Source organism: Silurus aristotelis, assembly GCF_946808225.1.
Source record: "Silurus aristotelis genome assembly, chromosome: 9".
Classification (NCBI taxonomy): domain Eukaryota; kingdom Metazoa; phylum Chordata; class Actinopteri; order Siluriformes; family Siluridae; genus Silurus; species Silurus aristotelis.
Window position 1 is genome coordinate 29,135,441 of NC_139582.1, and position 22,502 is coordinate 29,157,942.

Sequence of the window (22,502 nt, forward strand, 5' to 3'; positions counted from 1 at the left end):
TTACCAAAAAAAAAAAGGAAATCACAAGATGTAGTCAGTGGCGTTTGTCGATCTTGTTTTTATTGTATTGAAAAACAAGTGCTCAAAGTGTGTGTGTGTGTGTGTGTGTGAGTGTGTGTGTGTGTGTGTGTGTGAGATGCATTAAGAATATTCAGAGCACAAGGTCAGAGAAAAGTCATTACCAATTAAAGAACTAGGATAAATAAAAATGAGCAGAGGAGGACTATGTGATTGGCTGAGTCTCCCTGATCAGCCAATCCAGGCCCTCCTTCCTGCCCTGCCTCTCCAACTCTGCGCCAATCGTCTCACGGCACTGCCGGTGGTAGTGGTTGAGCCAATCGCGCTGCGGGGGAGGAAAGAAATTTTAATACACATCATCGATATTGTGGGTAAATGTATTTTTAGGCAGTCCACCTGGTCCACTCTTTATTGTCTAAAAGTGTCCACCTAACCACATTCATCAGCTCTTCTCAAGAATGCCATGTGACACACTGACTAATGGAATTAAACATTTTTTGCTAATTAAAATAAGTTTTCTAAATATTCCAAACCAGTGCAAATAAGTGTATCTGAGGCATTCATTAAAACTCTATAAATCATTGATGCCTGTGTGCCCATGTGTGTGCCCATGTGTGTGTGTGTGTGTGTGTGTGTGTATTCTCACCTCTTTCTGCGTCAGCAGCTCTGTGTTAATCATCTTCACCTGAATGGGGACGAGCGTCAGGGGCTCGAACGTCAGGCTGCCTCTGTTCCTGTAGTTATACTGACCGATGAAAGAGAGATGCGTGATCACATAAACAAGGTCTGGAGATACAAAAGGGTTTGCGTCGATTTGAATGAGTGATGAAGAGATGAAGTAGAGAGATTTTACTTTAGGCTTTGCAGGAACGACCAGGACAACGTTTTCCAGTCGAATGCCGAACGAGCCGTCCTCATAATATCCAGGCTCTTGAAAAGAAAGAAATAGAATAAATTGGGTGAACAATATTATACTACATACTATACTACTTATACACAATAATATATAAACAGAATTAATGTAGGACCAAATGATGTTTATAATGTGTGTGTGTGTGTGTGTGTGTGTGTGTGTACCGTCACTGAGGATCATTCCGGCCTCCAGCGGCTCATCGGCGAAGGTTTTGTAGCTGATGCCGCAGGGTCCTTCGTGGACATTGAGGAAGCAGCCGACTCCGTGTCCGGTGCCGTGCAGATAATCGAGCCCTGACTCCCACAAAGCAGCACGAGCAAACGAGTCCAACAGGTGACCTACACACACACACACACACACACACACTTGAATGACCCTTGTCTTTTGGATGGTGTTCATTATTTGCATTGAATGACTTTAGTACTTTGAATGTATTAAATGTGTTCCTATTCATCCATCTATCAATCCATCCAGCTACCTTTAGTTCCATTGGGGAAAACAGCAGCACTGACGGCGATGTGGCCCTTCAGGACATACGTGAAGCATTCCTAAAAAAACAAACAAAATTAAAATACAGTTGCTGTTACTCTTCACTTCCTGCAGAGGGAGCCATAAGACAGTACTGACCTTCTTCACACATCAGACGACACTTTATCACCATCTACAGGTCAGTCTGGACACTACACACACCTACAGTGTAAATTTTGTGTTTCGGGGTGTTTATGCTCACCTTCTCGTAATCCGTCGGGGTTCCGAAGTGCACCGTCCGCGTCACGTCCGTCGTTCCGTCCCTGCGCACGTGAGGCAGTCGAGAAAGCTACATTAATGCATGTCTTATTTGCGTCGTTAAATTGAAACGCGAGGATGTTTGTGCGTACATGTACTGCGCTCCGGAGTCGATCAGGTAAACCTCGTTCATCGTCAGGGTCCTGTTGGTCTCAGGAAGTGGTCTAGGAAGCAAATCAGTGGTTTTAAATATTCGGTCATATAGAAAAAAAGAAGAAAAAACTATATGGACAAAAGTATTGGAACACCTGACTCTTCCCACACATATGTGCCTCTTCCACAAACTGTTACCACAAAGGTGGAGGAACTCACCGGTATATAGAGCGTCTACACATGAACAATTTTCCTTCACCTGAACTAGAAGACCTGCCTTATGTACTAATGCCCTTATGTCTGAATGAGCACAAATCTCCACAAAATCTAGTGGTCTTCACAGAAGAGGAGAGTGGAATGAAAGCCCTTGGGGGAGTTGAAGGACACACACCGGTAGTGAATGATGGCGCCGTTCGGTCCCACGCTGGAGATGGTGGGAAAACTGAGACCGACAAAGTCCTTCTGTTGACTGGAAATAAATCACAAGAAGGATAAAAAACGATCTCGTTAATATCGGTGTTTTTTAAATGATGCATGTGCAAGAGGGTTAAAAATATGTATATTAACCTCCGCAATTCCTCGGCTTTATCCGCCGCAGAGATCTCGGTCACGGTACCTTTCGGAATCTGGTGGAAAAAAGGAACGTGAATGAATCAACACACACACACACACACACACACACACATTTAAAAGCTATTATTTTTATGTAAAGGTGTTAAGGGGATACCTCTTTCTCCAGCCAGGAAAAGAGCTCGCAGAGTGCAACAGCATCTTTAATCTGAAAAGTCGAAGGTAAATTTTGCGCTTATCTGAGGAGGCATCATGTGACCATACACGGTTATTTAGATCATTAGTTCTCTGACTTGTCCTTACATGCGCCATCTTCATCCCCTGGATCTCAGTGGGGTTCTTCACGGCTTTGGCCAGACACAGAGGCGTGTACGGGATTGGAGATCTGTGGATCTGAGGGAGAAACGTCCTTCACCATATTGCCAGAAGTATTGGGACACTTGCCTTTTCCCACCCTGTGATTCTCTCTCTGACTGCTACCACTAAGTTGGAGGCACACCATTGTATAAGAGATCTGTGGCTGTGGGTGTGTGAGAGAGAGTTTGACTGACCTTCGGGATGGCCTGGGTGAGAGCGCAGCTGGCCTTGTCGCTGATCCACACCTTGTCTTTAGGGCCGAGAGCCGAGCACACGGCCTGCAGCTCCGAGTACACGCTCTCGTATGGTAAACACTGCACACACAGCTCAGGCTTAGCGGCCGTGTCCAGCTCCAGGTGCTGCCTCACCACCGGGTGCTCCAGACGCTTCTCTTCCATGAATAACCTTCAGCAGGACCACAGCGTTTCACATCAATCCATTAATAAAAAAAAAAGGAAAAAGATCAATTTTGTGCATGACTGAGCAGCAAGCATGTTCTTCTTACCGTATGCTGTCGATCCCGATGATGGCGTACGCGAAGAACACAGGGTTGTACTCGATGTCTGAGCCTCGCAGGTTAAAAAGCCCTGGGAATAAAGTAGATTATTCGTACCTCACTTACTTTGAGGACATTTCAAGAACTTTGTTCAAGAACTTCACAGTTCGGTTCAATGTCGGTACGTCACGGAGGAAGAAACCATGCACACCATAAAAATGCTTGTCGTTTTTATTATTATTTTATTATTATTAACATTTGTGAACATCAACAGATTGAATTTTTGAAAACAATTTTGAATAAAATGTCTGTTTGGTTTCAATTAAATTAAACTGAGTATATATTCATATTGCTAGACTGAGATGTTGTCTGGTTTAGAGACAGTGGCATTGGGTAAAAGACAGGAGGTGGAGCTGGAGGTAGCAGAGCTGAAGATGTTGAGATGTTCGTTGGGAGTGACGACGATGGACAGGATTAGAAATGAGTTTATTAGAGGGACAGCGCATGTAGGACGTTTTGGAGACAAGGTGAGGGAGGTGAGATTGAGATGTTTGGACATGTGCAGAGGAGGAACATGGGGTGTATCAGTAGGAGAATACTGAGGATGGAGACAACAGGAAGGAGGAAAAGAGGAAGACCAAGGAGGAGGTTTATGGATGTGGTGAGAGAAGACATGCAGGTAGTTGGTTTGAAAGAGTCAGATATAGAGGACAGGAAGGTATGGAGAGGGATGATGCACTGTGGCGCCCCCTAATGGGAGAAGCTGAAAGAAGATTTATATTGCTACAGTGACAATGACAAAATCGAGGACCTTTTTTTTGTAAGATGTTTTTCGATGACCGTGTAAACAAAATTTTCCTCTTTGTGGATCTACCTCAAGTGAGGAATAACCAAAAACGTGCGTGTAACACTATAACATTTGTGCACCTCTGACACACACACACACACACACACACACACACACACACACACACACACACACACTGGAATTTATCCCACATTGAATTTACAAATATGCAATGATCATCAATACCGCACTCAATGAACAAGACGAGAGGAGGCTGAGAACTGTGTCATGATCATGCTGGTTCACACACACACACACACACACACACACACACACACACACACACACAAGGGCTTTACTGAAACAGACATGCGATCTCGTCCAGGGCCGTCACCACGAACCAGGAGATCTTCCTCTCGGCCATCTTTGCCCTCAGCTGCAGGATCTTGTCCTGCCAGGTCAGACCTGATCAACCACACACAGCTATTTATAATCACTTCTTCCCCATTAGATGATATTTATTGTGTGTGTTTTTGTGTTTGATTGTGTTCTGACCGGTATATCGGAGCCCCAGGACGCTGAGCTGAGTGCTGGGTCGAGCGGGTCGCTCCTCCCAAATTGCGTCGATGAGGTTTTTTGGAACGGCAACCAAACTGTGTCCGGCGCCGCTCAGGGCCTTCGCCATGCTTTTCCACTGATCTGGAACACGCAGAACGTTAACATCCCGCTCGCGTTTCTGCACTTACCGATTTGTTAACTTTGTGTATAAATCGAACCGGCGGCGATGATCCAGGGGTCGACTCCCACTTTGGAGTTTTCCGGCAGGACGCCGATGAGCCAGTCCTCCTGGGTCGGCGTCTCCTTCAGGCCTGGAGGAGGAAGACACGGGGACGTCACAGTGTCGTCTCAGAAACAGAACCGTGACATAACCAGTTAGCTGATGACATTTGAAATAGACAAGTATTTACCCATCTTCATCAGTGTCCAGTTATTGTCCATCTGCTGGCTGGCCTGCAGGAAGTAGCGTCCATCCGTCCACATGGCGGCGTGCTGCTCAGTTACAATAGCAGTGCCTAAAACACACACACACACACAGACAGGTGTACACAACAGAACACACATGGATGGAAAAATAAACAGTAACCACATAGAAATAATACAACACAAGATGTCTCAGCCTTGAGAACCAGAACACACACACACACACACGTACCTGCCGAGCCGTTAAATCCGCAGATAAACTCACGTCTACAGTCACATGGCGCGATGTATTCGCTCTGTAAAGAACAAACAGCTTGGAATTTAATAGCCATGATCCTAAAGTACACTATAAAAAACAATAGTTTGTGCACACCTGAGAAGAATAATGCGACACATTCAGTGGCAATTTTTCAATAGTGTTTGAGCTCTCTCTTCGACGTCCTATAAAACCGTGTGCCTCCGAGTTTTCGATACCATACGGTGGAGGCTGGAAAAGTCTGGTGTCCCGATGCTTTTGTCCATTGAGTGTCTGTAGAGCTTTTATACGTATAAGCGCACACTCAGCAACTTCTCCACAATTATAACTGAGTGTCCTTTTGTTTGTTTCATCATTAGCAAGCAAAAGACAAGGAAAATACAAATTGGCAATTAAAGAGAAACACGCAGACGGCGACAGGTGGACCTTGAAGTTTGAGCCACGTCTCGTGCGCAATCAGGCCTTAATTAGCCTTAATCTCAACTGTCAGTGGGAAAGGGGGGGGTTTATAGCGCTCTCAGAGGACACACGTGATCAGGTGATTTCACACACACGGTCTGACACGTCTCTCGCACACACGTACACATCCGCATCTTACGTGTATGGAAAAAAAAGACATGGTTCGGAAGTTACGTTCGCATTAAAATATCTTTCCTCAGATATTCAGCAGAACAGATATTCGATTGGCTCACTATTGAAGCGCTGCACGTGTAAATGAGACGTATGGAGGTTTAAAGTGGGGTACGCATACACCGTGCAAATGAGGCGCTATGGGGTATAGCAGGATTCCGGCGTGACGTCGTTCGATTCCGCACAGTACGCAGTGAAAAAGTATTGCAAATATATATTGTATTTTGGCTGTGCGAGATCGTATCGTTCCGACTTTTAGAAGCGCGACGATAAACAACATTCTCACCTGGTGGGCGTCTCCTGAAGGGATGATGTAGGCATGGATGGGGTCGGCAAAGTGTTTTCCATTCTTCATGGCCTGCCTCAGGTTCCTCAGCAGCTCCACCGTGATCTTCGGGGACATGGCGGCGTCTGCACACAATACACACTCCTCCGTAAGTCCGTAGGTCTCGTGACATTCTGGTCACTCGAACATTTATGTTATTCACAAGGTTAGAAATCGGAGAACTCATCTGCTATAAAGTAACATCAATGTGTAAATAATTTCTGTTTTATATATATTACCTGTGCTCATGATTGGGTTCTAGCTCGGATTTTCTCTAAGGTCTGAGAAACGTCAGTGCACAAGGAGCTCAAAGTCTGACTGTACTCAGGTCTTTGGTCTTGAAGTCTCATAAAATGTCCAACTCTCTAGTTAAACATTGATTCACTGTAATACCTTACATGCACTTAAAGTTGATAAAAAGATGATTGCCTAATATGAGCCAGGCATCAAAAATGCTTTTCTCATACATATTTAGTGTTTTCACATTGTTTACTTTGTAATATCCATTAAAAACTGATCAGCCATAACATTATGACCACCTGCCTAATATTGTGTCAGTCCCCTTTTGCTGCCAAAACAGTCGTGACCTGTCGAGCATCAACAGCATGAACTTCTTCAGAAGTTTGAGCTACAGGAGTTCGGTGCATCAGTGATCCTCGGCCCCCCCGACCCTGTCGCCGGGTCACCACTGTTCCTTCCTTGGACTACTTTTAATAGTTACTGACCACTGCAGGCCGGGAACATCCCACAAGAGCTGTGGTTTTGGAGATGCTCTTCATCTCCTTCTCTCAAACATGCTCCTCAAGTACCACTGACCACTCATTCTGTTCCTTACTTCGTTCCAGATCCACCTGATTCATCTCTAAGCCCTACCACTTTGGAGACCACTCTGCAGCTGAAGATGGATTCATCTGAACAGCCTACAGATCCAAGAAGTTACTCAGCAACTCAAGAACTATGAGAGTGGATTCGGACTAAACAGTTCAGGACCGAGGTTTGCACCAACAGCTCTTCGTTTAAGCTCCTATCACTGAACATTACACCTCCACAATGATGGATGATCAATAGACATTCTGTGACGAGTATGAGGTTCTTTTTGAGTCTGGTTTCTTCCTCAGATCATCTCAATGAGGTTTTTCCCTGCCACTGTCACTATCACTATTTAGGGATACTCTTATTAAGGAATAACATATACATTTATATTGTATAACATTTATCTCTGTAAATCTGCTTTGGGATGAATATATATTTCATTAAAAGCGCTCACAGTGAACTGAAGAGGATCTGTGAATGAGACAACGTCATCCAATCACATTAGCGGAAACACGCCGCAGGTCTCTGATTGGCTGGATTTGGGCGTGACGCCGGACGACAGGGAAAACAAAAACAAGCTGCCTAAATAGTAAAGCACTCGCATCGCCGTTCGTTTTTATACTAATATGTACATTTAATCCTGAAATACGACGATTGAGGATCGTTACTTTGAGCTAAAATACGGATTTATTCTGAATTTAAACAAAATCCTCCCTGATCATAAAGAGAGAAATAAAAGTCATAAACCACTATATTATTACTATAATATATTTATATTTTAAACTTATCTGTTTACTAGCTGGATCTTGCTGACTGAAGAAAAATAATTAAAGCCCAGCAAAACATACACGCGCGACAACACAACCCACCGCCCGCTCGAACCGAACCATTTCCGGTTCCTGTCGTCGGATTTTCTCGCTGTTTGGGAAAACGACACCGCACGTGTATGAGATTTACCTTTAGAGCTCGTCTCGATTGAATAAAAAACAGCCCAAATCAGTAGAAGCCACTACAGCATCGTGGGTTCATTTGTTAAACCAGGAGGCCGCCATGTACAGGCGTCGACGTGTGCGGTCACGTGATCAGCCCGCACTTCCAGTAGCGTCCCAGAGCGCGGGATACGCCTTCTTTAATGCAAATGAGCTCGAATATACCACCGCATCGCATAACGCGTTCATTATTATTTACATTATTGTACATTTTGCTTTATTTATTTTTTTTGGCTACAAATGATATGGGGCAAAATATAAAAGAGTACAGGACGGGTCAATGCAGGCCAAGACACGGGGGGCGGGGACAAGACAAGACAGAAGAGGACAAGACAGGGGAAGGGAGGACAAGACAAGACAGAAGATTACAAGACAGGGGAGGACAAGACAAGACAGAAGAGGACAAGACAGGGGAGGGGAGGACAAGACAAGACAGAAGAGGACAAGACAGGGGAGGGGAGGACCGGACAAGACAGAAGAGGACAAGACAGGAGAATCCAGAACAAGACAAGGCAGGTCAAAACAGGAGAGTATTGGACAAGACAGGAGATTACAGGACAAGATGGGAACAAGGAAGGACAAAACAATACACTTTTTACGCTGGATACCCTTCCTAATGCAACCCTCCCCATTTATCCGGGCTTGGGACCGGCACTAAGAGTGTACTGGCTTGTGCAACCCTAACGGCTGGGGTCGGTTCCCTGACTGGGGATCGAACCCTGTCTGAGTCTATACTTAAACTATGATAATTCAACATCAGGCTAAGAGACTTGTAGTGAGGTATTTCTGTATTATCCATCGGTTTTGTTCTTGGTAGGCCAAGGCCTCTGAATATTCAAATATTTTTTCTGTCTCCTGTGCTGAAGTGTCCTTTAATGCCCCGTTTTGTCTTGTCCTTTCCTGTACTCTCCTTCTTTCCAAGCCTCATACTGTCCAGAACTCTCCCGGGTTGTCCTGTAATCTTTACGTCCTCTGATCTGTCCCATCCCGTCCAGGACCAGGGTTGGGAACCTGTGCACTAGGGGGCAGTGGAGGGCAGGGAAAAATTTTATTGTGTCAAAAATGTTGTGAAATCTTGTGCATGTGTAAAACATGTAATCCAAGTATAAGTCTTATGCAAGATTGACTAACACTTAGCCCTGTTTTCAGTACATTTGTTTCAAATATTTGGTTTTAATTTGACTTTAAGACTTGACATCCACATAGTCAGCATAGTTACAACATACAAAGCGTGTTCAATTCAATTCTACATTCAACACACATTTCTTACTTTTTAATGCAAAATGAAGGATGCACTGGGGCTGTTTTGTTTTTTGGGGAACACAAAATATACAATCACGTGAGTGTAGAAAAAAACCCCACAAACAGTAAACCATTTCCAGCAAATATACAGTTAATTGTAACAGTGAAAAGTGAAGAATAACAAAACTAATTTTTTTTTCCTTTAAATCTAATATTCTTTACAGCAGTTGATTTCAAGTGGTTTAAACTTTTTGACATTCAATCAGTGCAATCGAGTCAAGCAGGATTCCTGTAGCTGTAAATTCAGTAGCGTGACCTCACTGAGACGTCCAGCACACGACCAGAGAGTGCAGAAGGTAAACGGCGGCAAGGAAGATGTGTGATGAAAGAAGTCCTGGAACGCCACCTAAAAAAAAATTCAGATGAGTTGATATTCCTAGTGTTTTCTCTTCATTTCCACTTCACTTTGTATACACGTACCAATAAACGTCCTGTCCAAATAATGTGAATGATGGTGACCTGAAGATCAGGTGAGACTTACTTTTTGTACACCATTTAGTCTGCCTGTACATGCCCATCTTCTCGCTGTCCTTTACAGCAGATAGCTTCTTCAAACTGATGTCCTCTGTGGGTCAACAGTCAGAGATATTGCACAGAAATTGTTGTAAGATTTAGAAAGAAATTGTCATTAATATTGAAAATCTTTGAACACCTTTGAACATGCTTTGAACGCGTTTTTTTTGTACATCGCTCTGGATAAGGACGTCTGCTAAATGCTGTAAATGGAAGCTAAAAAACAAACAAGACTGAATAAAGTTAGCTTCGATGCTAATGAGCTAGCTTTTGCGCTACAGTTGGTATAATATATTATATTTTTTTCTCTTCGCTTTGGCCTTTTGTCGATAACGAGACGGCGTTTTCTGTCAATAAATATATAGTTTTCAAATGTATCCAGATCAGTCTAGACGTAGCCTTAGAACAGCTAATCGCCTGCTGTCATTGGGCATTTATAGTTATGGCATTTGGCAGGTGTCCACATTCAGAGGTTTTTGTGTTGTAGTTACGGCTTGGGTGGTGCTAAGATTTACACTCGCAACCTTATGACCAGAAGTCCAACCATCTTTACCACCTCGCTTATTCCTGGGATCATCAGAGTGATTATTTTAATCCACCTGGAGCTTTATGATCCATCCACAAAACTCCACTTAATCCACCATTTTCATCAAGGACCCATTCTTTATGAGCATAAAAATCTATCTATCTATCTATCTATCTATCTATCTATCTATCTATCTATCTATCTATCTATCTATCTATCTAATAGCTAACGATATGATACATTAAAACAGAGATGATTTCAATCACCACAGATATAGACTAGCCTACGAAGCTAACAACAAGCAAGGCAGAAGGCAACAAGAAGTATGGCTAACGAATACAAGACAGAGGGAATCAGTGATATACTGAAAACAGAGCCATTCCTGATCATCTTCATCTTTTCTCTGCTTGTGTTCTGTGGATACATTCATTAGGTAACAACATTTGAAATTCTTTTGTATAAATATGGCGTGAGGTCCCGTTACCAGCGTGCCACTAAAACAGGTAGTAATAATGACTTACTTTAACTGTGTTCAGTAACACATGTAGGATGTGTGTACTTTTGCTATCTATGCATTAAAGGTACATATAAAGCAGCTCCCGATGCGATACGATTCACCCCATTACAATGCAGTGCGATCCGATTTCGATTTGATTCAACTCAATGCAATACAAATCAAATATTGGTCAAAGATTGCCCAGTTTAAAAAAAAAAGGAAATGATATAGCGGATCTACTGATAACTCATATTTACAGATGTTAAATGTTAAAAACGGTGAAACGTGATTTTTTTTTAAATTGCATTGTTAACTTTTATGCCCATCGCACCGAATCTTAGCGTCTCTGAAATCTATATATAAGTAATCACCGCTCCGATGACACACCCCTCTTTCCTTTCAGAATGAGCTATAAGGATGGGCGCTCCCACACACTCGAGCCAGGCCTCGGGTTTCCTTCTAATTTTCCTTCTCTGTGTGTGCTCTTTGAAAGGACTGAATTGTTCATTGTATAGACAGAGAGCTCAGGAAGAACAGGGAAAAAAACAGAATTCTAAATAAGTCTAGAAAAAGGTATTCGTATTCTCTTCTTATCATTATGCCCAGGACTCAGGTAATCTGAGTACACCCATTATTATTTATGACCCGGAATATTCCACAGGTACGAGAACGAACGTGGAAACTGGCAAGTCATGCGATGTTTGCTGTAAAAAATTCTTGAGAAATAAGTCCTTGCCCAAGAGTCTATCAATGGCCCTTAATCCAAACCTCATAACCGCATCATGTTTACATATTGTTTGCTGAGGGATTTCTAAGGTTGTTGTTGTAATCACCAGTGCAGAACCGAAAGAAAAAATTAAAGTGGCTTGCATAAGTATGAAAGTAGGGTCACGTATTCTAGCTACGCCATATTGCCCATTAGAGTGCAAGGTGGGGGTGGGGGGGGGGGACCGCCACTGCATAAGTATTTGCCACAAGTGCAGTGAAACTGCTGAAGTAGTTTCACTGCTTAGTTTTTAAAGAGTTAGCCAAGACTCTGACTAATCCCCTGTGTGTTTACCTGGACATTGACTTTTGGTAGACGTCAGGTATATTTATGTCCCGCACTTGTTTTGATCACTGTTGCACTTCATAATTTGTTCAGGGTTCAATTATACCGTACACCCCTCACATTTCAGCAACCATTTTAGTCTCTTCTCAAGATCAAATACTACAGAAATTACAATTGGATCTATTTTTTCGAGTAGTCAATGTGCAGCTTCTATAGCAATATAGCTTTACTATCCTTTAACTCAACATACAGCCATTATTGTCATAAATAACTGCCAACAAATATAAGTACACCCTAAGTGAACGTGTCAAAACTGCACCGCATTAATCCTCCGGGGTATGAAATTCACCAGAGCTGCACAGGTTGTTGCTGAGATCCTTTTCCACTCCTCCAGAATGACATCACGGAGCTGCTGGGTGTTACACACATGGTGCTTCCTTACCTTTCCCTTAAGGATGCCCCACAGGTGCTCAATAGGGTTCAGGTGTGAAGATATATTTAGCCACTCCATCACTTTCACCTTCAGCAAGGCATTTGTCATTTTGGCGATGTGTTTGGGTACTTATTATGTTGGAAAACTGTATATATATACAGGGGTATATATAAGTGCAAATACTTATGCAGTCCCCCACCCACACCTTTTACTTTTATATTATGGGCCATATAGTGTAGATTCGTGACATATAAAGTGTGAAGAATGGCGAATAGGCACCATGTTTGCGTTTTTCTCCACGTTGGCTGAGCATTAACAATAGACGTCTTCATACCTGAGACCATAAACGTGACTTGCTGGCACTTCCCTTCTGCCACGGTTGAGAAGGCACCGGGTAAAATGGACACCCTGGACACTTGGACCTCCAGAACGTCTGCCACCCTTGCACGAAAATCATACCTGCCCAAACACAAAAGCGATTTCACATGTTGTAATGAACAACAATGTGAATGTATATCAATAGTTATTATGTAGCTACACGAAATGTAACAAACTGCTCATTTCTGTGAACAAATTGAAACGTACCAAATCATCCACAAGAGGCTAACATTAGAAATTCATAGCATGTCGTTCGCTGTCATTAACGCTAGGTAGGAGACAGCGGCGTCGGACAAACCTGCTGAACGACGGCACACTCGGGAAGATTTGCTGCGCCGATGGCGACCCCGGAACGATGGCTGCACAGTCGATGATCTCATTTCCCGCCCTGAGGACTAGTGACCTGTAAATGACTGATAAACAATAGCAAAAGCAGGTTTGTTCTCTTTTTCTATATTTTCAAAAAACAAGTCACAACTGTAAACTTCTCCACCGTTTGTTGTGTTCACAAACGTGATCAGTTTTCAGGACAAATTAAAATTATTCTGAATCTGAAACAAAAGGTCAATCACATAAACGTTTTATATGTAGTTGTTCAGAAGGCAGAGTTCAGCTATATATCCTCTGAATAATGGATATTGTACTATAATATACATAATAATCTAACTATTAATGTTTTGCTTAATTAATAACCATCCTGAACACCTTGGCTAGCATGCTAATAAACTTTCTTAACCCAAATTAGCTCGATCTTAGCATTCAGGTTTTGTTCATAGAAAAAGGTATTGTCTTGTAACCTTTATAGCTCATTTGGCAAAAAAAGAAACTTATTTTTTCAACAATGTATGAATTTATCCAAAAGTATTATTTTAACACCTAAGAATAAATCTTTCTTCAGGTAATGACTAACAGGCTTGATTTACAGCAACGGAAATATGAAGCAACAAAACTAGATGCTTTATTGCATATGACGGTGTAACACAATTGTTTCATCTGTTTATGCGATATACACATCCTATTGCATTAACAACATGTCCCAACCTCTCGGCGAGCTTTTTATACAACTAAATAACAACCAACAGTGTTGGTTCGAATTTTATTAGCAATTATTTTATCGATAAAGTGTTGCAGCCCTAATCTAAAGGTCTCAATTTGACACGGTACCTGTGTAGTCTCCAGCCAGGTTAAGATGCGCATCTGTGAAGAGTTGCCTCAGGTTTAAACTGAATGGGCCGTGTTTACTGGTCAGATCTCCAACCACGCAAGCCAAACAGGTGAATGGGGAACAATTTGAGCTCTGGGTTAAGAAAGGGGGTACAGAAGAAGGCATTAACAACATGGAGGAAAGTTCTAAGGGGTATAAACCTAGAGAAGTGGACGATACAAAAACTAGTTTTGTAACATGCCAACAGATGGCTGTGCAAGGCTGCAAGCACAGTCACAGAGAGCACCGACCTTCATAGGTCAATGTGCCAAAAGGCACCGCGAGGGCTCGCTGAATGGTTTCATGAGGTGTTACATGAGGTATATTGCAGGGTAAAACTGTCACAATGAGAGTTATTCAGGAAAATTATTACTGTAGGCAAAGAAATTATATACAAAAATATGAACTCTGTGCTTACCTGAGTTGTCATGTTGAAAGGGTTATAAATGTCCCCATTTCCTGGACACCCAACCACTGTTCCATTGACAGGACTTTTGGATATGTACCAGGAAGCATTTGTGACCTGGACCAAACATGATATTCTAATCAAATATCAATGACAGACCAATAATTGCATCATTGGACACCTCAATAGTATGAGTAGTTGTTTTTTTGTGGAGATCAAATACCAAGATGGCCAAACACTCATTGCTGGACCTAGCTTGCCCAAGATTCATAAGACTCAAGCACTCAGTTTTGAGGCTTGCATGGGATTAGCAGTGAAATGCTTTGAATGAAGCCATTAGCCAAAACAAACTTATTTACAAACACGTATTAATTGGTTGTTATTAAGCATTATATCTAAAACAGTTGCACTACACAGAGCTAGAAAGCACCCAGCTGAGCAGTTGGTGGTTTATCTATCTTGCTCAACTTAATTTTATAGAGTTCTTAAACCAGAAAATTATGCAAAGAAGATGTTTCATTAAACCAGAAAATGTTTCAACCAGGAAATGCTACAAGAAGAAAATGATTGACTTTTTTTTTTAATATTGCACTTGGGGCAAATCAGTAGCATAAAATGTTCAACACTGATCCTGGTTCATAGTTAAAGCGTGAGTGAACTGGTACTCACATTAACAGATGCCTTGAGGTCCATCAACAGGGTCACATCACCGAAGCTGCCATCAGGAAAACACTGCTGCGACTGTATAACATTGCACATGAAGCATTTCATTCATTTGACTATTTAGGAAATTTTGGAGAACTAAATAATGATCGGATGTGCTGGATTAAGTGTTATTTTCTAAACTGCCAAGTAGTAAAGCTTTTAAATAAAACCTTTTGTTTAATTTAACTTCATCTACAGTGATCAACCTAAACAACAGTCTAACAATACTAATGTTTCAAAAACCATAAAAGACCTTGTGTTTACAAACTTTTGAAAGACACTGTATATTGTAAATTCCGTTTCACAGTGCAAGTGGTGCCGAGCGCACAAAATCTTAGTGGTTAAAAAAGGAAAAAATGAATGAAGACAGCGGAAAAGCAGAAATGGAACTATGGTCCGAGCCACTTAGTCATACATAAACGAGACAAATCATTAATTGTAAATATAAAATATATAGCTTGCTAGCACGCTCACCAGGAAATAAATACTAGCAGGCTAATTGTAACATTGGGTGCATGGTTAAGATTACTGTACTGTACACCATTACATTTATAAAGTGACATAATGTCTAGATCAATTCACTAAGGTACCATATGGGCTGCGTAGGTGCGTCCAAAATTCTCAGATTGTCAGAACTCGTGGGGGGGTATTAGAACGTATCCCCCTTGTGTTCAGGGGGACCACTGTGTGTGTATATATATATATATATATATATATATATATATATATATATATATATATATATATATATATATATATATATATACTGTATAAACACAAAATCTACAGTAAACCCTGGGCAATACAGTAGGAGTGGTGTAATAATTTCTAAATTAATTAATTTCTAAATCATACATCTTCACTCGTTTTCTTCTTCTCTTTTCGCGTATCTTCCACTCCACAGAATAGAGAGAAAGCAGACAGTGTCATGTTTTCGTGGCAGATTTAAAGAGCCCCCCCCCCCCCCCCCCCCCCCCCCCTTATCCTCTTCATCCGGACCCGGGTGAAAGGGTCACGAATGCCAGATGGATTCTCTATTACACCACGAACGCAATACAGAGAGGTATGCATTCAGAGGTGTCAAGCTGAGTCCCGTTTATTCCGTGAAACAGCGAACCGTACTTTAATTAGCTAGCCGCTAGTTTGCGAGTAGCAAGAGACTTTATTTTGACTTATCTTTGCAGACTGGCACCACCGTGCACTCGTTGCTTAAACCAGAATTATTATTGTATGTAGTTTTTTTTTTTTTTTTTTACATCAGTCTGGCTTGAGAATTTAACTAGTAGTTACCATGATTACTGTTCCCTTCACAGTGCTGTTGAATATGGCCTTGGCGGTAACCCAGTACCCGTCCGAGGAGTTCATGGCTGCGATGTCGGCACACTGCATCCTACAGGTTGTTCAAGAACGAAGGAAAAACATTTCTGATCACAAGCACAAATGATTTATCTCTTTTTTTAAGGGCTTGTTTCCTGCAGTCTGTGCGTACCACCCGCAGTGTTCACCTGTTGTTCCTCATTGTAATTTGGGTTAAAAAAGTCGCTAGTTCCTGTTTCCAGAAACACTGTAATGTGTACTTAGACCTATCGGGGTCATTATGAGCATATTTAAATTAATTGTTTAACTACTGAACTTAAATTCTGGCCTCAGCTTGCCTTATTATTTTCATTCTTATTCCGCATAGACAGGATTCCTATTTAGATATCTGAACTCATAATTGCTCCCAAATTGGACTCAGGTAAGCTGATATAATGTGTGTGTGTGTGTGTGTGTGTGTGTGTGTGTGTGTGTGTGTGTGTGTGTGTGTGTGTGTAGGTTTCTCATAAAGATTTAACAGTAGACTTCTTAGGAATTTCAAGCCAAGTATTTTTCAACATACATAGCTTAAGACTGAATGGCACAGTGAATAGGAATTCTATAGATTTAAAAGGTTATTCTGTTTAAACTGAACGGAAACATCTTCCCACTATTAAAACTGAAACCCCAGATGTTAGATTCAGTTCTGCAAAAGAACACACAATTCAAAACATACATTCACACTCCTAATTAAATTGTCTTTTCTAAGCATTTTATCCTGGTCAGTGGTAGACCAGAGGTGAGAATACACTCTGAATAGGTGTCTGTTGCAGCACATTAGGGACAAGTACCAGTATTTTTTCTGCCCAAATTCAGAGCTCTGCTTTTAAGTTTTTCAAAAAATATTGTGATGCACACATGTCCAAACTGCCATTACATGTTTGCGGATTTAAATAAAAAAAATTGCTTTCTATGAGTAATATTCCAGGAAAACTGAACTAACCTTGATCCATTCCTGTAGTGGATAACCAGGGACCGTCCTACGATACTGTTTGGTCCACCCAACGGCATGTTACAGTCCTTATAATGGTTCTCGAATTTGGTCTGATCATTTAGACTCCCGAACTTCCCGCTGATATCGCCGATCTCATACTGATCGACTGTTCCATTCGCTGCTGATGGAGACGTTGAGATATTCACGTTATATGGGTTGAAGTGGCCCATCACATTTTCGTTAGAGCAGGCATCTGGTCCACTCTTTACTGGGAGAAGATGGACATGGTATCCACCAGCTTTGGCCTCCAGGCTGGACAGAGAGACATGGATGTTAGTTGGCCCCTGGGGAGAGTGCTGTAAGAAGTGGACGTTTCCGACGGATGATCCAGACCCTTGCCAGGATCTGGTCTGAGCCGAAGGGAAGCGCAGGATTGTGATATTTGCACAGGCAATGCGATGGCCAGCCTCGTCAGGGCCATGGATCACGACAGACCGACCAATCATGCTGCTCAGTCCAGACATCCAGGCTGTAGTATCTGTGAAGAAGTTCTTGCTTGGTAGTTTGCCGACATTTGCTGACAAATTCATAATCTTGTGTTTGCCAGACAGGTCTCCAATTTCACAAGCGAAGGGACATTCTGGTCTACAGTTTATTTTATAGCTGCTTAAGCTGGTGTTGATGTTGTAGGGGTTCCAGTGTCCCCCAGTGGACCAACAGCAATCATTATCACTGTCTGACTCTGTGCTGATGGGGAAGTTATGAATGTGCCAGTGGTGTTTCTGAGTTGCAGGAGAATCTGGTCGTCCGTAAGACAAGTCTAGGAACACAGAGATATCTGAGAATGGATTTCCAATCAACTGGGTAAAGAGAATAGTTCCTATCACTGGGCCCTGAAAGATGGCTCTGGCTGTGATCACGTTCCCTGGGTAGTCAATGCTTGAGCAGATAAATCTTGTACCATTAGGCTGATGCAGAACCACAGAACGACCAACAATGCTGTTTTGTCCGAATAGTGGCAGATTCCAGTCAGTGAAGTTCGCCTGGATGTTATCTGCGTTACTTAAAGATCCATGTCTCGAACTGAGGTCTCCAATTTCATAGTAGTCATGAGTTGAGCCAGCAGGTGGAGGATACACAGGCGGCTGAGTATCCACATCAAAGGGGTTCAAGTGACCTCCAACATTATCATTGCTGCAGGTGCTCTCAGGGGGAGACCTCATCTGCGGAGTGGGAAACATATGAATGTGGTATGGCCCAACCCTTCTGTTCAAGTTGGCGAGGGTCACAGAAAGAGTTGTAGGCTCAAAGGGAGACTCCTGGCGAAAAAAAATATAACCTTTTACGCCTCTCATGTCTATCAGGGCGTGGACTTCCTTCGGTTCTAGGGTTCGGATATTAGCACAAGTATACTCTGAGCCAAGTTTCAACAGAGCAAAGTTAAATCCAAGATTGAGAGATGGGATTTCTAAACGAGATTTGACAAGGTCGAGAGGAGTGCCTACCATCAGCTGACCCAGGTTTATCAAACTATTTGGGTTCAGTCTGCCCAGCAATTCTTCACAGCTAGCAGCAGAGCTCTGGGACAGAAAAACACTCACATTAGCAAAGGAGGAAAAGTTATTCTGATTCAGATTGACCAGGTCGGAGAGAAGTGTGGCTTGTGGTTGCCCTGACGTCTGTCGGAGGTAGATATTACCAGCCACAACACTAAAGAACCGAGCCTGATAAGTGGTGACCTGTGACTCCGCTATGACACCTGAGCAAGCCTTCTTGCCATTGCATGTCTCTACCAGTAAAGAGCGTGCTTCCAGATTGGGTGTTTGCTGAAATACACGGGAGATGTTCACCACAGTAATGGAGGTATTAATCGAAAACGTGAAAACACGCGCTCCTATGTGGGCTTTCTGGCAGGGCTGGGCCACGTGACCGTACATGACAGGGAACTCTGTGAGTGTCAGATTGAAGGTGTCACACGTTCCTATGCCAGGACCGCTCAAGTTTACGGTGGCTGTCTGTTCGATGGAATCAAACCTGACCGAACCAGTGATTCCTGCCATGTTGAAAATGGACAGAAACTGACTAACAGCAAGACCTAAAAATAGAGATGAAAAATATTTGTTGCATTAGCAATGTGTATGGAAAATCACACTCTGTTTCTCCTAACAACACTGTCTGGTTTTACCTAAAAAGTGTAGTATTACTTTTTGTTTATGGTCTATAGTTCCAAGTATTGAAAAAACAGTCTTAACTGCCTAAAACATTAGTTCAATGAAAGAGAGAGTGGTAAGGATGCAAATTGTATGTTTTAGTGGGCGCGGTCATAGGACATGGTTATTATGGTGCTTCTACTGATACCACACCAAAGACCCTCTCTCATCCCACTCGCCTACAAGCCAGATATAAAATACTCTACTACATATTATGTAATGTAATGTCCTTTAAAAGAAACACAGCCACATTGTCACTTATCCCTGACAAAGAAAGTATAAAGGCTTTCTTTGGAAGGGGTCAATAATAAAAGACATGGAGAAAGGAACTGATATTCAAGCATGCATGAAAGACCAGGTATGAAAGAGGGAAAGTGAGATTTTGGACGTCAAAGGGTAACCAGGTTACATTTTATTTTTCCACTAGTAACATTACCACTTGAGATTACTCATAAAGCCTTTTTAAGGTGGATCTTTCTAATTACTCTTTCTTTCCACCTTAAGAAAAAATAATCCTTTCTCTGGTCACTAATATACATATACATATTTATATACACTGATCAGGTATATGTTATGGTATTATAACATGTGAATAACACTGATTGTCTCTTTATCATGACACCTGTTAGCGGGTGGGATAAATGAGGCATCAAGTGAACATTTTGTCCTCAAAGTCGATGTGTTAGAAGCAGGAAAAATGGGCAAGCATAAGGATTTAAGAGATTTTGATGAACGCCAAATTGTGATGTCTAGACGACTGGGTCAACTCCAAAACTGTAGCTCTTGTGGTCTGACGGGCTCCTGTATCTCAAATTGCTAAAGAAGTTAATTCTGTTGATGTTCGATGGGTCACGACTGTTTTGGCAGAATATGGGGGGCCCAAAATAATATTAGGCAGGTGGTCATAACCAGCTAGTATTGGACTTTTGCAGAGATACCCTATAAACTATGCACTCAGAAATAATGTGGTATCTTCTTAATGTACATACAGGAGACCTGTAATAAGAGGCTTCAACGGTACACTACATGCACATTTCTTGGTATTACACACTGACTGACGCTTCTGGGTACCACTGTATCGCCATAAGAACGCAGAGATGGTACCATTTTTCACCCTTTTAACCTTTACTGTATATATGTATGAGTATAGTGCTGGGAACCTAACAGAACCTTTGAAGCTTTAAATGTACTTTACAGTCTGTCTGCAAATTCTGTTTCATCCGTTAACATTTTATCCTATTTAACAACAAGGACATATTATTTACGAGACAAAAAAGCAAAGTCCATGTCGCATGAGCAAAGTCTATATCTTTCCCCCTCTTTATTTGTTATGACTAAAGAAGAGTAAAATAGAGATAACAAACTCCTCTTTATCTCTGAATTGGAACATGAACACACACACACACACACACATAAACATATGCGCATTAATATCCCAGTTCTCAATTGTACATGCACTTACAGACAATACACACTTCAATACATGGCAACTGGACTGCAAACGAATACAGATATACAGTAATATGAGCGAACTCACCGCACAGAGTCAGCAGAAGGAGAGCTGCTGAAAGGCACATGTTGGCTGTGTGCGTGTGTGTGTGTGTGTGTGTGTGTGTGTGTGTGTGTGTGTGTGTGTGTGTGTGTGTGTGTGTGTGAAAAGGACAGTAGGGGAGAGGAAGATGCAGCAGGGACGTCCCCGGTGTGTGTTTGTGTGTGTGTGTGTGTGTGTGTGTGTGTGTGTGTGTGTGTGTGTGTGTGTGTGTGCGCAAGAGAAACATAATTTCCTTAATTTCTATCAAATAAATAAGGTGGTGTTTGGAGGCGTGGGTGAGGGCAGGACCTAATACCACACAGACATATAGACAGACACACACACCTTACTATCTTTAAACCACCTCCCATTAACTACCCAACACACTGTTCTAATCCGAGCACATACATGATAAAGTGCACCACTGATGATGTTCAATACAAGATTACAAAAATAACTCCAATTCTTTATTTAGTTAAAAAAAAATAAAAAAAAATAATAATAATAATAATAATAATTAAAGCGTAGCAGCTCATCAGCTCTATTTTTGGAGCGAGGAACCACTTCAGATCTTCGGTCGTGGGTCCTTCAGGGAAGCTATTTAAGTCTCTGATTATGCTCTAATAGACGGTGACCACCTGAGAGAGTGGAGGGTGCAGAGACGGACACCTGCAGATGGAAATAAACAGAAAGAGAGAGATGGACAGACACAGCCTTAGAAATGGAGATAAACAGAAGGTGTGAAAGACAGAGAGACACAAGCAGAAATAGTCTTGAGAGAGCTTTACAGATGGAGATAATCTGAGGGAGAAGCAGTGAGACAAAATGGAAGACTTTATAAGAGATGAGAGACATAGTGATAGAAACAGACAGATGGACCGGCACAGGGAGAAAAAGAGGAAAAAACACCAAAGACAGTCAGACAAAGAATCAACCAACTCCTGGTTCACTTCTGAGCTCGGCTTACTGTCTGTGTGGGTGTTTCACGTTTCCTCCTTGTTCTTCGGTTTCTTTCTTTCTCACAAAATACATGGACTTCAATTCAGAGTGTATTCCAGCCACTGTATCTCAAGGATAAGCTCCAGATCCAGCACCACCACCCTGACCAGGATAAAGGGGCTTATTGAAGAGGAATGTTTTGTAATAATGAAATCATGACACACTGGAGGAAGCTTCTCTGTCATGATAGGAGCACAGGGAAGTGAACTGGGAATAAAATTTCACTCGGACTGCCATCTAGACTAAGATAAAGATAATAAAGTCAAAATTACAAGCTTATCATATGAATCCATATGTCACAACGTGTTGGGAGCCCCGGCTGAATACCACCAGTGTCAGAAACGTCGAGTGCACCGGTGTTCAACTCGTCCAGAGTTTCTTTGAGCATCATACTGATAGTCTCTTGAGAAATGACATCTCCTCTTCGAATAGCATACAGATGTG

At 42.0% G+C, this 22,502-nt stretch overlaps 2 protein-coding genes across 3 annotated transcripts; both read right to left on the bottom strand.

The window, feature by feature from the left end:
- Nucleotides 1-42: 42 nt before the first annotated feature.
- xpnpep1 (X-prolyl aminopeptidase (aminopeptidase P) 1, soluble) lies at nt 43-8,128 on the bottom strand. 2 transcript variants are annotated; one of them, XM_083551434.1, is made up of 20 exons: nt 7,983-8,128; nt 6,174-6,298; nt 5,234-5,297; nt 4,989-5,093; nt 4,797-4,889; nt 4,576-4,719; nt 4,390-4,485; nt 3,243-3,324; nt 2,932-3,142; nt 2,684-2,773; nt 2,538-2,588; nt 2,378-2,436; nt 2,202-2,279; nt 1,810-1,881; nt 1,662-1,722; nt 1,410-1,479; nt 1,096-1,269; nt 872-948; nt 665-763; nt 43-343 (listed from the first exon to the last, which is right to left on the bottom strand). In XM_083551434.1, the coding sequence occupies exons 2-20, from the start codon at nt 6,288-6,290 to the stop codon at nt 224-226; spliced, it is 1,863 nt and encodes a 620-aa protein (XP_083407560.1). In that variant the 5' UTR covers nt 6,291-6,298; nt 7,983-8,128; the 3' UTR covers nt 43-223. The 2 variants fall into 2 exon arrangements, with proteins under 2 accessions (XP_083407560.1, XP_083407559.1); XM_083551433.1 differs by lacking the exon at nt 7,983-8,128 and adding an exon at nt 6,452-7,914.
- Nucleotides 8,129-9,156: 1,028 nt separating this feature from the next.
- cusr (Copper-only SOD repeat protein) lies at nt 9,157-21,228 on the bottom strand. Its single transcript, XM_083551516.1, has 10 exons — nt 21,066-21,228; nt 17,328-19,413; nt 16,319-16,418; nt 14,993-15,064; nt 14,336-14,440; nt 13,878-14,010; nt 13,012-13,126; nt 12,670-12,794; nt 9,798-9,881; nt 9,157-9,662 (listed from the first exon to the last, which is right to left on the bottom strand). Exons 1-10 carry the CDS (start codon nt 21,103-21,105, stop codon nt 9,574-9,576), a joined length of 2,949 nt encoding a protein of 982 aa, XP_083407642.1. The 5' UTR covers nt 21,106-21,228; the 3' UTR covers nt 9,157-9,573.
- Between the last annotated feature and the right edge of the window lie 1,274 nt (nt 21,229-22,502).